Genomic DNA, 16,087 nt, shown 5'->3' on the forward strand with positions numbered 1-16,087 from the left:
CGAGCTGTTGGGCCGAGCTAGCTGACGTCGCACAGTGTTTTTCGGCAGCCGGGCAGGGCACAGCTGGGCTTCTCGGAAGCTGCTGCTGCTGTCGTCGGCGCAGCGCACCGGTCCCCGGATGCAGCGGAGTGGGGTGGGGTGAGGTGAGGTGGGGGCTGCGTCCTCAGCTGAGGCGCGAAGCGACGCAATAAAAGCACGACGCCCGCCGCGGTTCGCACTGGACCCGTCTCAGAGAGCAGCCGCGTCACACCACCGCACAGATGCGCGCGTCGGCTGCAGTCCTGTTGGGCCTCGCCCTGGTACTCGTCCTCGGCTCTGGCGACGCCAAGAAGCTGCAGCGCTGCGAGATCGTCAGCGCGCTCAAACGTCACGGCATTACCAGCGACCTCAGGAACTGTGAGTACAGCCTACCACAGTCTTATCCAAATTTTTCGAGTCTACAGCTCTCACGACCAGAACAGAAACACATATGGCTCCTTTCGCACACGATATTCCACTCGAAATGTGTTGTAAATAAATTTAAGTTTCGAAAATAAATGAATAAGAGTAGTCGATTCTTGATTAACTATTGACACAAAACTTTTAATGTTACTACATCTTGAAACTTCCTGGCAGATTAAAACTGTGTGCCGGACCGAGTCTCGAACTCGGGACCTTTGCCTTTCGCGGGCAAGTGCTCTACCAGCTTTTTTTTTTTTTAATCTCATTTTTTCGTTATAGTTCGTTGCAATTGTTCGTGGCGGATGTCTTCTGACGCCCGTTGAAGTTCGTTATTGATCCATCCACTCAGTTTTTTATTACAAAAGGCAGCTATCCCTCTGACCGAACACGCTGAACTACCGTGCCGACTAAGCTACCCAAGCACGACTCGCGCCCCGTCCTCACAGCTTTACTTCTGCCAGTACTTCGTCTCATAGTTCTGCAAGGTTCGCAGGAGAGCTTCTGTAAAGTTTGGAAGGTAGGAGACGAGGTACTGGCAGAAGTAAAGCTGTGAGGTCGGGGGCGAGAGTCGTGCTTGGGTAGCTCAGTTGGTAAGGCACTTGCCCGCGAAAGGCAAAAGACCCGAGTTCGAGTCTCGGTCCTGCACACAGTTTCAATCTGCCAGGAAGTTTCATATCAGCGCACACTCCGCTGCAGAGTGAAAACCTCATTCTAGAAACATCCCCCAGGCTGTGGCTAAGCCAAGTCTCCGCAATATCCTTTCTTTCAGGAATGCTAGTTCTGCTAGGTTCGCAGGAGAGCTTCTGTAAAGTCTGGAAGGTAGGAGACGAGGTACTGGCAGAAGTAAAGCTGTGAGGACGGGGCGGGAGTCGTGCTTGGGTAGCTCAGTTAATAGAGCAATTGCACGCGAAAGGCAAATGTCCCGAGTTCGAGTCTCGGTCCGGCACACAGTTTTAATCTGCCAGGAAGTTCCATATCAGCGCACACTCCGCTGCAGAGTGAAAATCTCATTCTGGTTACTACATCTTATTCTTACAACAAAATCATGGGAAGGAGGAGGAGATTAACGTTTAACGTCCCGTCGACAACGAGGTCATTAGAGACAGAGTACAAGCTCACATTAGGGAAAGAAATCGGCCGTGCCCTTTCAAAGGAACCACCACGCTATTTGCCTGAAGCCATTTAGGGAAATCACAGAAAACCTGAATCAGGATGGCCGGACGCGGGTTTGAACCGTCGTCCTCCCGAATGCGAGTCCAGTGTGCTAACCACCGCGCCACTTCCTCGGTTCAACGGGAAGGACTAGCTTGTTTCTTCACCATCATTAATCAAATATCGGAACAAGATTGGAAACTGCGACTCGCGTCTGTTTCTTCACATTCGTTCGTTAACTATATTTCCTGTTGATGACTGCCAATGCTGATAAAACCGACCTATTCAAATCTCGGAACATGATCGGAAACTGCGACTCGCGTCTGTTTCTTCACATTCGTTCGCTAACTATATTTCGTGTTGATGACTGAATGTTGAAAAAACCTACCTCTCATTAGGAGGGTGGTTTAAGAGCTGTCAAAACTAATAGGGCTCGCCGGCCGCTGTGGCCGAGCGGTTCTAGGCGCTTCAGTCCGGAACCGCGCTGCTGCTACGGTCGCAGGTTCGAATCCTGCCTCGGGCATGGATGTATGTGATGTCCTTAGGTTAGTTAGGTTCAAGTAGTTTAAGTCTAGGGGTCTGATGACCTCAGATTTAAAGTCCCATTGTGCTTAGAGCCGTTTGAATCATTTTTTTTCGTAGGGCTTTGTTACCTATTTGTGCATAATCCTGTTACAGCAAGTCCCAAAACTCAAGCAGTGACGAGGAAACGAACTTCACTTTCAATGTAGAGTCTCTGTTGGTGCACGACATCGAATGGTTGATCATTAAAGCACATGCAAAATGCCGTGTCTTATGCGTGTATTAATCCCGCAAGTTGTTAAGCGTATTTTCGAAGGACCAGTGTAGCAAAGTTTCTACGGAGATTTTACATTACTGCACGGTCGTACTGATATAACTTTTGTCAAATACGGGGTACTATATATCTTGATATTTGATCATTAAAATCTTCGTCGGAGTCGTCAAAGATTCTCATGCAGTTGTTGATTGCGTTGCTAAGTTGTTCAGAGATAATCGTTAACTGCTGCGTCACGATTTGCAATAATCTCTTGAGTCTCGAAATACTTATTAATGAATTACACTAATCTTTCCACTTTCAATTTGCTGCCTCTCAGGTTAATTACTAATACTTGAAAGTCGTATTTCTTGTAACGCAAATTTCACAGAACCTTATAACTGAACACACATTTAATTCTTCGTACCCGCCAGTTATCACAACTGGCGCATACACTGTTTCTTTATTCAGGAAACAAGTAAATCAAATTATTATTTAATGAAACCACCACGATGCCCCTACGAACAGCAAAGAACCGTTTGAGAACCCCTCGTCTAACCTGTAAAGCTGTTTTCGTTCTTATCGATGACTAAACGTGTCATCTAAACAATGAGTTCAGTTGTGTTCCAAGTTTGCAGTTTTATTTAACTTATGCTATTATATACGTTGCTTCGTGATTTATACAAGCGAATCTTGTAACGGTATTGAGGATTTCTTAGTCGAGAGGACCCAGTACGTTTTCTTCAATGGAGAGTCAGCGAAAGATTTAGAAGCAATCACAAGCGCGTCCTAGGCAAGTGTGTTAGAACACTTGCTGTTCGTGTTGTCTATTAATGATATAGCAGACATTATTAATAATAATCTCTGACTTTTCGGACTTTTTCAAACCAGCTGCACAAATATTCAGACTGACCTCGATAAAACTGCAAAGCTGAGCGAAGTATGGTAACTTACTTACAATTATCAGAAATGTAAACTTATGTACTTCACAGCAATGCGAGGAGCGTTCAGTAAGTAATCCTACACATTTTATTCGCAAAGTAGGTTGGTTTTATTCAGGTTTACGATACACCATGTTATTCCCCACTCTTTTGCCTGCAAAACCCTACTTTTAACATAATCTCCATTCAATGCGACAGCCTTACGCCACCTTCTGGGAAAGTCTGTATGCCCGCATTGTGCCACTCTACTAGTCTATGTCGGGATCAACGTCTTGCAGCACCAATAACCTCGTCATTCATACACGTACTGCTTCCCGCGGAGTGCATGCTTCACTGGGCCAAAAAGATGGGAGTCGGAGGGTGCGAGCTCCGGGCCCCAGAGTGGATGAAGAACAACAGTCCAGTTTTGTGGTGATGACAGACGCCTCGCCCAGTGACTCACCGTGGTTCTGTTCACTGTGGGGTTTCTGTACACATTCTGCAGGCATCTATGAATATTTGCGATGCTCTAATTTTCCGCCAAAAGAAATTCAATGACAGCTTTCTGACTGGAACGTACCACCTTCACAGGCGCCATTCTAAAGGCAATGTTTAGCGCCATCCGAACTGCATAAAACTGTAGGGGATGAAGCAGAAATATTCCACGATGTCCGGCGAAAGATTCAGAATTTTTTCAAGCGAAATTGGTCGATATAAAGAGGGGTTGCATTACTTACTGAACGCCTCTCGTAAACACCGTACTGTCCCACGATTACGATATCACTGAGGTACAACTGTAATTAGTTAACTCTTATAAACAGGCGTGAAACAATTTGCAGGGATCTGAAACAGAATCATCGTGTAGGCTCAGTCGTGTGTAAAGTAGGTGGTATTCTTCGTTTCATTGGTACCGACCACCCGATTGTTTTTCATTATTGACCAAAACTAATTTCTATTTCTGAACTACATTTCCTTCTTCTTCTTACTACTTTTTCAGTCTGAAATGGTGGAAAATGAGAAAAAAGTAAAAGCGAGCTAAACATTCGTGAACTGAGGTGGAACTGTAGCAATAAATTTCCATGCTCTTGTGCACTATTATTATTCGATAAGTATCAGTGCAGTGTATCATTAACAATCGATGTTATCACAGAAAAGACAATTGCCGATAGTGCAACACATTTTCTACAAGCCTTGTAGCTTCGATGTATTTAAGTACTCTCTCTCCGTCTGAACAGGCCTTGGAAGGCCCAATGGTACCGACCGGCCGTCGTGTCATCCTCAGCCCACAGGCGTCACTGGATGCAGATATGGAGGGGCATGTGGTCAATATACCGCTCTCCCGGCTGTTAAGTCAGTTACGAGACCGGAGCCGCTACTTCTCAATTAAGTAGCTCCTCAGTTTGCCTCACAAGGGCTGAGTGCACCCCGCTTGCCAACAACGCTCGGCAGACCGGAAGGTCACCCATGCAAGTGCTAGCCCAGCCTGACGTTGCGTAACTTCGGTGATCTGGCGGGAACGGAAGTTACCACTGCGGCAAGGCCGTTCGCTATTTAAGTACTACATATAAAAAATAAAAATCATTGTATAGTACTGGTCATAGAACATATCTTGAGGTAAGAGAATGGTATATTAATATTCCGAATAATCATCACAGTTAGATAGTAAAGTCAACAAACTTGAGCAAGCCGATACTGCATCACTCTCACCTATAGGTAAGACTGCCCAGGGCGACCGCGTCACTCTTTGCTACAGATACCTACACTGGTTTCATGCCGTTAGAATGTGCGAGCCCGCATCTCGTGGTCGTGCGGTAGCGTTCTCGCTTACCACGCCCGGGTTCCCGAGTTCGATTCCCGGCGGGGTCAGGGATTTTCTCTGCCTCGTGATGGCTGGGTGTTGTGTGATGTCCTTAGGTTAGTTAGGTTTAAGTAGTTCTAAGTTCTAGCGGACTGATGACCATAGATGTTAAGTCCCATAGTGCTCAGAGCCAGTTGAACCAGTTGCACCAGAATATGCGACTACAAGATCCTCGTTTTCCATCGTCTCTTCAGTAATCATCTGTCCTGCATTCCTAACTCACCAATACTCACAAGAGACTCGATTATTACCTTCTAAATTAGTTTCTGCACCTCGCCATAGCAACAACGGCTTATGCCAAGTCACCGAGCGAGGTGGCGCAGTGGCTAGCACACTGGACTCGCATTCGCGAGGACGACGGTTCAATCCCACGTCGCCGGCCAGGGTGGCCGAGCGGTTCTAGGTGCTACAGTCTGAAACCGCACGACCGCTACGGTCGCAGGTTCGAATCCTGCCTCGGGCATGGATGTGTGTGATGTCCTTAGGTTAGTTAAGTTTAAGTAGTTCTATGCTCTAAGGGACTGATGATCTTAGAAGTTAAGTCCCATAGTTCTCAGAGCCAAGCCAATCCCGCGTCCGGGCATCCTGATTTAGGCTTTCCGTGATTTCCTTAAATCGCTCCAGGTAAATGCCGGGATGGCTCCTTTGAAAGGGCACGGCCGACTTCCTTCCCCGTCCTTCCCTAATCCGATGAGACCGATGACCTCGCTGTCTGGTCTCCTTCCCCAAACAACGCAACGCAACGCTTATGCTAAGTCCTTCCGCGTTTCTCTAGTATGGAATATCCAGCCTCAACTGATCAGCGCAGTTAAACAGTTCTCCACTGTGTAAAGAAAATGTGTCTTATCTCTTATCGCTTGTGCATATTAGACTTTGCTGTTTCCTGATTAGTACCCCAAGTCACTGTCCCCGCCTTTCTCTCACCGTATTATACTTTCTTTTGCATCTTTTCTGTCTTGTTTCTTCCTCGTAGCAAATTCTGATTTTGTTACTGTAGTTATTAAGTGTAAATGGATTAGGTAATCTCATTTACAGCAACTGATTATTACGCGTAAATATGTATGACTACTTCATGAAAATGTATCACGTTATCCGTATTTTGGTAAGCCATCTTTCTTGGCATCAAACACAGCAGGACTCTTAGTGAGAGAATAAAACTTATATGGACCAATACTTCGGTATCGGGCGGGAACGATTGGTTAGGGTCGCGACCGATCTACAGTACGTACAACACAGATAGTCCAGCGTGTCTGACGTAATTACAGACATTAACAGAATGACCGTCGCAACACGCATAGAGCCTACGAAGTGGCCTGCGATAATATGTAGATGGCGACCTGTTATCTGTAAACGACGTGGAAGGAAAACAAGTCACCGGAAGATTTCCTACCCATTAGGGCAACGGCCTGGATACATCTTACAAGATCCGACAGTGTGTTTCCTTGCTGGATAGGTCTACACTTCGTTTGGACGGTAGGAAGCAATCGGAGGTTCCCTTGCGTCCACCCTGTTTACATAACTTTCACATCGTGCTATGAGTGCATAGCAGTGTACGTTTAGTGAAGTAATTTTCAGATATGACACTTTAATTAATTTAAGCTCTTCCACCGTTTTACGAGAATAATAACCCTTTTCATTCAAATTGTGTGGGATGTAAAGGGGGTGGACCAAAATACGGAAACACCAAAAACACCTGCTTAATACGGTGTAGGAAAATAGCATTCAAAACAGCTTCCAGTCGTCTCGGAGTGAATAAATGTAGATCCAGTGCGGATTTCAAGGGGTACTCTTATACTATTATTCCTATAAAATACTGGCCAAGTTCACGTAACGATGATGGAGGTGGTTGGAGATCAGGCACCACAACAGGCCACAACACAAAGGCTCAGTAATAGTGCCATGTGGTGATCTAGTGGCCGGGGAAGATGCAACGATTATTTCTCGTGCTCATGAAATCAGTCCTGGATGATGTCAACTGTGTGCAACAGGGATCTCGTCGTCTTGGAACACACCATTATCGTTTTGGAACAAACAGTGTACCATGGAATGGATCTTATCAGCCAAACTGGTCACATAATCCTTGACGTAATGCGATCTGGCAGAGTAACCATGGGCCCACGGAGCACCGCGATACGGCTGCCCAAATCATTACCGAACCCGCGCCATGTTTTACCCTTGGGACCTAAACTCGCCCAGAAGTTGGACGCGGTGTGAAACATGACTCATCCGACGGAGTGGATTTCTTCCATTGCTGTAAAGTCCAGGTTTTATGGCATCGGCACCTCGTTTTGCGGGTACGCGTATTTGCATCGCTGATGAGCGGTTTTGGAATTCCATCTCATCCTCCAATTCCCAGCTTATCGAGCTCCATTCGCGTTGTTTTTTTGCCGACAGGATTCGTGAGTGCGACATTCAGTTCTGCAACGACTTTTGTAGCTGTTGTCTTCCAACTTTTCGTCAACCGTCTGTGACGAGCACTCAACATATACTTCCACCCGCACTTATCGGATAATGTTTTTCCGTTTTCTCTGTACGCCATATTAATCTTCGATACGGTGCCTCTTGAAACACCGAAGACTTAGGCTATCTTGGTTACAGAAGCACCCATCATACGGACATCAACAATTTCCCCACGCTCCAATTCACTCAGCTCCAATATAACGCACTCACAACTATACAGAACACTGTTCTGACAGTGTCTGATGCTTGTAACGTATTGAGTACAATGCAGCTGCAGGCCTGGTTTGCCTATGCATTTTCACGGTGACAGTTATTGAACTATATGAAACAAAACCGTCAAAACTTCTGAACGGTTTACGTTAGGGATGTTTGGCAGCGGCACGTGACGGGAATTAGTATGAGCAGTATGGTTTGGTTTAGCGACGAAGCTCACTTTCATTCGGATGGATTCGTCAATAAGCAAACCTGGCGCATTTGGGGGACTTTGAATCCACATTTCGCGATCGAGAACTCTCTTTACTCTCAAGGAGTGACTGTGTGGTGTGCAATGTTGAGTTACGGAAAAATCGGTGCGATATTCCCTGATGGCACGTCATTACCGAACGGTACGTTAAGGTTTTGGAAAATGATTTCGTCCCTATCATCCAAAGTGACCTTGATTTCGATAAGATGTGGTTCATGCAAGACGGAGCTCGGCCCCATCGCGGCAAGTGTGTGTGTAATGTCCTGGAAGAGCACTCGCCATATTCTCCGGATCTGAACACATACGACTCCCTTTTTGTGCGGCTAATGCGTACAACAATCACCCCAAAACCATTGCTAAGCTGAAAACAGCCACTCGACAGCATCGATGTTCCGACTTTCAGCGGGTCAAGCAGAATTTCCCTAATACATCTGCGCCACATCATCGCCAATGATGGCAGGCATATCGAACATGTCATAATCTAAATCCGAGTATCTGAAATGACGTTTACATATTGAATAAAGTGTGTGCACGCCATAGTTTGTAACTAATTTACTTTTTTTTCATATAGTTAAATAAATGTCACCCTGTACGTTCAAGCCACCCTCCCCCCCCCACCCCCCTTGAACCGTGGACCTTGCCGTTGGTGGGGAGGCTTGCAAGCCTCAGCGATACAGATAGCCGTACCGTAGGTGCAACCGCAACGGAGGGGTATCTGTTGAGAGGCTAGACAAACGTGTGGTTCCTGAAGACGGGCAGCAGCCTTTTCAGTAGTTGCAGGGGCAACAGTCTGGATGACTGACTGATCTGACCTTGTAACACTAACCAAAACAGCCTTGCTGTACTGGTGCTGCGAACGACTGAAAGCAAGGGGAAACTACAGCCGTAATTTTTCCCGAGGGCATGCAGCTTTACTGTATGATTAACTCATGATGGCGTCTTCTCGGGTAAAATATTCCGCAGGTAAAATAGTCCCCCATTCGGATCCCCGGGCAGGGACTACTCAAGAGGACGTCGTTATCAGGGGAAATATTACTGGCGTTCTACGGATCGGAGCGTGGAATGTCAGATCCCTTAATCGGGCAGGTAGGTTAGAAAATTTAAAAAGGGAAATGGATAGGTTAAAGTTAGATATAGTGGGCATTAGTGAAGTTCGTTGGCAGGAGGAAAAAGACTTTTGGTCAGGTGAATACAGGGTTATAAATACAAAATCAAATAGGGGTAATGCAGGAGTAGGTTTAATAATGAATAAAAAAAATAGGAGTACGGGTAAGCTACTACAAACAGCATAGTGAACGCATTATTGTGGCCAAGATAGACACGAAGCCCATATCTACTACAGTAGTACAAGTTTATATGCCAACTAGCTCTGCAGATGACGAATAAATTGATGAATGTATGAGGAGATAAAAGAAATTATTCAGGTAGTGAAGGGAGACGAAAATTTAATAGTCATGGGTGACTGGAATTCGAGAGTAGGAAAAGGGAGAGAAGGAAACATAGGTGAATATGGATTGGGGCTAAGAAATGAAAGGGGAAGCCGCCTGGTAGAATTTTGCGCAGAGCATAACTTAATCATAGCTAACACTTGGTTCAAGAATCATGAAAAAGGTTGTATACATGGAAGAACCATGGAGATACTAAAAGGTATCAGATAGATGATATAATGGTAAGACAGATTTAGGAGCCAGGTTTTAAATTGTAAGACATTTCCAGGGGCAGATGTGGACTCTGACCACCATCTATTGGTTATTAACTGTAGATTAAAACTAAAGAAACTGCAAAAAGGTGGGAATTTATGGAGGTGGGACCAGGGGTAAACTGAAAGAACCAGAGGTTGTACAGAGTCTCGGGGAGAACATAAGGGAACAATTGACAGGAATGGAGGAATGTAATACAGTAGAAGAAGAATGAGTAGCTTTGAGGGATGAAATAGTGAAGGCAGCAAAGGATCAAATAGGTAAAAAGACGAGGGCTAGTAGAAACCCTTAGGTAACAGAAGAAATATTCAATTTAATTGATGAAAGGGGAAAATACAAAAATGCAATAAATGAAGCAGGCAAAAAGGATTACAAACGTCTCAAAAATGAGATTGACAGGAAGTCCAAAATGGCTAAGCAGGCATGACTAGAGGACAAATGTAAGGATGTAGAGGCTTATCTCACTAGGGGTAAGATAGATACTGCCTACAGGAAAATTAAAGAGACCTTTGGAGAAAGGAGAACCACTTGCATGAATATCAAGAGCTTTGATGGAAACCTAGTTGTAAGCAAAGAAGGGAAAGCAGAAAGGTGGAAGGAGTATATAGAAGGTCTATACAAGGGCGATGTACTTGAGGACAATATTATGGAAATGGAAGAGGATGTAGATGAAGACGAAATGGGAGATATGATACTGCGTGAAGAGTTTGACAGAGCACTGAAAGACCTGAGTCGAAACAAGGCCCCCGGAGTAGGCTACATTCCATTAGAACTCCTGACAGCCTTGGGAGAGCCAGTCCTGACAAAACTCTACCATCTGGTGATCAAGATGTATGAGACAGGCGAAATACCTTCAGACTTCAGGAAGAATATAATAATCCCAATCCCAAAGAGGGCTGGTGTTGACAGATTAATTTAAATAAATAAATAAATAAATTACCGAACTATCAGTTTAATAAGCCACGGCTGCAAAATACTAACGTGAATTCTTTACAGACGAATGGAGAACCTGATAGAAGCCGACATCGGGGAAGATCAGTTTGTATTCCGTAGAAATGTAGGAACACGTGAGGCAATACTGATCCTACGACTTATCTTAGAAGAAAGATTAAGGAAATGGAAACCTACGTTTCTAGCATTTGTAGACTTAGAGAAAGCTTTCGACAATGTTGATTGGAATACTCTCTTTTAAATTCTGAAGGTGGCAGGGGTAAAATACAGGGAGCGAAAGGCTATTTACAATTTGTACAGAAAGCAAATGGCAGTTATAAGAGTCGAGGGGTATGAAAGGGATAAGTGGTTGGGAAGGGAGTGAGACAGGGTTGTAGCCTATCGCCGATGTATATTGAACAAGCAATAAAAGAAACAAAAGAAAAGTTCGGAGTAGATATTAAAATCCATGGAGAAGAAATAAAGACTTTGAGGTTCGCCGATGACATTGTAATTCTGTCAGAGACAGCAAAGGACTTGGAAGAGCAGCTGAACGGAATGGACAGAGTCTTGAAAGGAGGGTATAAGATGAACATCAACAAAAGCAAAACGAGGATAATGGAATGCAGTCGAATTAAGTCGGGTGATGCTGAGGGAATTAGATTAGGAAATGAGATACTTAAGGTAGTAAAGGAGTTGGCTATTTGGGGAGCAAAACAATTGATGATGGTCGAAGTAGAGAGGATATAAAATGTAGACTGGCAATGGCAAAGAAAGCGTTTCTGAAGAAGAAAAATTTGTTGACATCGAGTATAGATTCAAATGTCAGGAAGTCGTTTCTGAAAGTATTTGTATGGAGTGTAGCCATGTATGGAAGTGAAACGTGGACGATAAATAGTTTAGACAAGAAGAGAATAGAAGCTTTCGAAATGTGGTGCTACAGAAGAATGCTGAAGATTAGATGGGTAGATCACATAACTAATGAGGAGGTATTGAACAGAATTGGGGGGAAGAGGAACTTGTGGCACAACTTGACTAGAAGAAGGGATCGGTTGGTAGGACATGTTCTGAGACGTCGAGGGATTACCAATTTAGTATTGGAGGGCAGCGTGGAGGGTAAAAATCTTAGAGGGAGACCAAGAGATGAATACACTAAGCAGATTCAGAAGGATGTAGGCTGCAGTAGGTACTGGGAGAGGAAGAAGCTTGCACAGGATAGAGTAGCACGGAGAGCTGCATCAAACCAGTCTCAGGACTGAAGACCACAACAACAACAACGTTCAAGCATGGATTTCTCACGGCGTTTCCATATTTTTGTTAAGCCTCTGGTCTTCACCTGTATTAATCGACTAAGTTAAGGTTTTCCGACGCCTTTCTTTCTATTTGTAAAGGGATAAAGCTTCTTAACAGACTCACATGAAGCAGAAAATTTGTTTCCGGATGAAAGCTTGAATGAAGTGCAAACAAGATTAATAAACCAACCAGTATCAACCAAGAGACGATCATATGGAATGTCTACCCAGATATGCTCGATGTATATATGACAAATATAATACAGCGCCTTATAATGTACGGCGAATGTTAGCACAAGTGAGAGAAGCGTCGTAAGTGACACAAGGAAACGGAATAGTACCTCCAATGTTTCCAATATAGGAATACGATTCATCAGAATGTATCAGCGCAACTACCATATTGTCATTGTCCACAGGGAAGTATCGTCATTGGTCGATCGGAATACACTGGAAAAAAACTTGGATAAAACTTTCATTTCGAATAATAAGTGGCAGCTCTCTTTCAACGTAAATAAACGCAAGATAATGCCTGTGAAAAAGGCGAAGATTCCGACAGAATCCGATTACAAGATTAGAGGTGAATATACCGGGTGATCAAAAAGTCAGTATAAATTTGAAAACTGAATAAATCACGGAATAATGTAGATAGAGAGGTACAAATTGACACACATGCTTGGAATGACATGGGGTTTTATTAGAACCAAAAAAATACAAAAGTTCAAAAAATGTCCGACAGATGGCTCTTCATCTGATCAGAATAGTAATAATTAGCACAGCAAAGGAAGACAAAGCAAAGTTGATGTTCTTTACAGGAAATGCTCAATATGTCCACCATCATTCCTCAACAACAGGACTACTTTCTGTAGTCGAGGAATAATGTTGTGAACAGCACTGTAAAGCATGTCCGCAGTTGTGGTGAGGCATTGGCGTCGGATGTTGTCTTTGAGCATCCCTAGAGATGTAGGACGATCACGATACGCTTGCGACTTCAGGTAACCCCAAAGCCAATAATCGCACGGACTGAGGTCTGGGGACCTGGGATGCCAAGCATGAGGAAAGTGGCGGCTGAGCACACGATCATCACCAAACGACGCGCGCAAGAGATCTTTCACGTGTCTGGCAATATGTGGTGGAGCGCCTTCCTGCATAAACATTGTACGTTCCAGCAGAAGTTTATCAGCCAGGCTGGGGATGATGCGATTGTATAACATATCGGCGTACTCTCACCCGTCACGGTAGCAGTTTTGCTGTCCAGCGCCATCTGTCTCTCACTTTGGGAACTTTTTTTTATGCTAATAAAACCCCATGTCATTCCATGCATGTGTGTCAATTTTTACCTCTCTATCTACATTATTCCGTGGTTTATTAAGTTTTCAAATTTATACTGACTTTTTGATCACCCAGTACATTGAGCACGTCACATTTTATTTGGGGGTAATACTAAGAAGCGATGCGAAGTGGAACGAACATGTAAAAATCTCTGTTAGGATACGTGAATCGAAGACTCGAATATGTTGAAATGGTTCTGGAAAAGAGCAGCAAACGTAATTGCATACAAAACGCTGATGCGACCAATTCTCGAGTACTGTTCCAGACTTTGCAGTCCTTTTAAGTAGGCAAGGCAAAAGACATCGAACGAATCAAAGACGTGCTGTTATTATTACAACAGGACGATATAGCCCATATAGAGGTGTAATGGATATACACATACAATAATTTTCCTCTCGATCAGAGCTTGTATTCAGTCACGAACTACTCCATGGTTGACGGGACGTTAAACACCAAACAGCTATCAGCACTTGTTAGAAATGACAACGATAAAATTATAGACCGGGAATATCGATATTTTAAAGAAATCATAACAATAATCATAAACCGATGTGTAGTGTTCGTACGTCGATATAATCGATGCTTTTTCCCCGACATACAAGGCTTTCATAATTCTATTTTCCGTATACTTTTACTGCGTAATGGATGGAAATGATCCCTGTTTTTCACAAATCCTGTTAAATGCCTTGTCGTTGTGGTATTCCGTCCTAAGACTGCTCTGATGTAGCTCTGCATGCCAGTCAATATTCTGCAAGTCTGTTCCTCTCTGTGTAACTACAGGACCGTACATCAAATTTTAACCTACTCGTTGCACTATAGTCCGTGAGACGAGTGACTGATATTGACAGTTCAGGCGGGCAGACGGCTATGTTGTCGAACGTGGCTTACCCCACTCCGCGCCCTCTCACCACTTATACGCGTTCTCTAGCAGCAGAAACAAAAGCGTCGACATCATGCAGGTCGTATTTGAACGCGTGAATTTATTAATCCCGAAAAATGGAAGGGAGTTATTTAATATCTATCATAAAGGTATCTGTCAAACGTCAGAACAGAAACGAAAACTATTTTCACAAATCGTTGAACATTTGCAATTTTTGTTTCCTTGTTAAATATTAGCAATATTAGTTAATTATACAACGAGCGACGTAATAATTTACGAGTATATTAATAATTATAATCTTCCAGGCAGGAAGTCGTCATGTGTCGCTTATTCCCATGTACACACATACCACGATAAATGAGAACTCTTTCCCTTGCCACTATAAAAGTTTACCTTGGGTGTTCAGAATCGTTGTCTTGACTGGATACATTTGTTGAATACTCTCGAGGGCACTACCAACGGCCTTGCCGCAATGGTAACACAGGTTCCCGCTAGATGACCGAAGTTAGCGCTGTCTGGCTGGGCTAGCACTTGGATGGGTGACCATCCAGTCTGCCGAGCGCTGTTGGCAAGCAGGGTGCACTCAGCCCTTGTGAGGCAAACTGAGGAGCTACGTGATTGGGAAGTAGCGGCTCCGTTCTCATAAAGTGAGACGGCCGGGAGAGCGGTGTGCTGATCACATATCCCTCCATATCCGCATCCAGTGACGCCTGTGGGCTGAGGATGACACGGCGGCCGGTCGGTACCGTTGGGCCTTCCAAGGCCTGTTCGGACGAAGTCTAGTTTAAAGTTGAGGAGGGCACTTAGGCAATCTGAGCCTATGAGCAATTCCCTTCCTCTATCTCTTCTCATTCACCCTTGAGCTTCAAGGAAGACATAATGGTCTGGATCAAGATTGTAAATTAATTTGGTAAACGAACCGTGAGAAACTGTCAGGGAACAGTCGGATGCCTCTAATTACTTGGAGACATCAGTCTAAATAGCCCATAACTTGGGGAAAATTTATAAAACGCTTGTCTAAAGGCATAACCAAGAGTAAAAGATTCCTTGTGTTCTGTCACATCCAAAGATATTCCTGCTCTTACTAACAACCACTGGGGATGCTTGTTCGAACTCGGTGTCAGGACATTCGTGAGCATCACACCTAAGTTTGTGAAATCGTCCCAGGTCCGGACCGTAGATTATATCGTTGTCTCTCTGTGGTTGAGCAAAACGTGTTCAGATTCTGTTCGGGGAGTCAGATCAAATCCCAGCGATTGTGGGAACGACGTTCCTTTATAAACACATTATGATTACAGCCCAACGCGAAGTTGGATGTCGCCTGGTGGCCTTGCGGGCACGTGACGTGGTAACAAAAGTATGTAAGCGGAACAGACGCCTCCGGGGATCACCCTGCCGACCATATGGGCTGCAATGGGGAAATTCACTGTGACAGGCGACTTTGACAAAGGGAAAACTATGAAAGAGTATCTAGAAAACGGCGAAGTTGATGAAATGTTCACGTGCTACTAACGTGAGCTCTACGAAAAAGTAGAAGGCCAGTGAATCGGGCACTAGGCACTGAATGGTTGGACGTCCATGACTTCACAGAACTTGGAGTTCGGAGGCTTGTCTGCTCCGCAAAGTAGAATAGATGGTGATCTGTGGCATCTCTGCGGAAGGAGCACAGTGCCGGCGCACGCACAGCTGTTCCTGTGCACACCGTTCATTGTACATTGTTGAACATAGAGCTCCGCAGCACACCACCCCTACGTGTTCACATGTTGGCTCAACGACATGATCAATTACGATTGCAGTGGGCACGGAATCATCGGTATTCGACCGTCGATCAATGGAAACGTGTCGGCTCCTCGGGTGAATCACAATTTTGCTACACAAGGTCTATGG

General features: G+C 44.5%; 1 protein-coding gene across 1 annotated transcript in view; it reads left to right on the forward strand.

Annotated features, from left to right (window-relative positions):
* Window positions 1–206: 206 nt before the first annotated feature.
* Window positions 207–16,087, forward strand: part of LOC124798496 (lysozyme-like) — a 40,015-nt gene continuing 24,134 nt past the window's right edge. Inside the window, exon 1 of the mRNA XM_047261934.1 lies at window positions 207–396. Within this exon, the coding sequence (XP_047117890.1) occupies window positions 261–396 (136 nt within the window). The 5' untranslated portion in view covers window positions 207–260. The remainder of the gene's footprint in view (window positions 397–16,087) is intronic.

This window comes from Schistocerca piceifrons, chromosome 5 (genome assembly GCF_021461385.2).
Source record: "Schistocerca piceifrons isolate TAMUIC-IGC-003096 chromosome 5, iqSchPice1.1, whole genome shotgun sequence".
Classification (NCBI taxonomy): Eukaryota; Metazoa; Arthropoda; class Insecta; order Orthoptera; family Acrididae; genus Schistocerca; species Schistocerca piceifrons.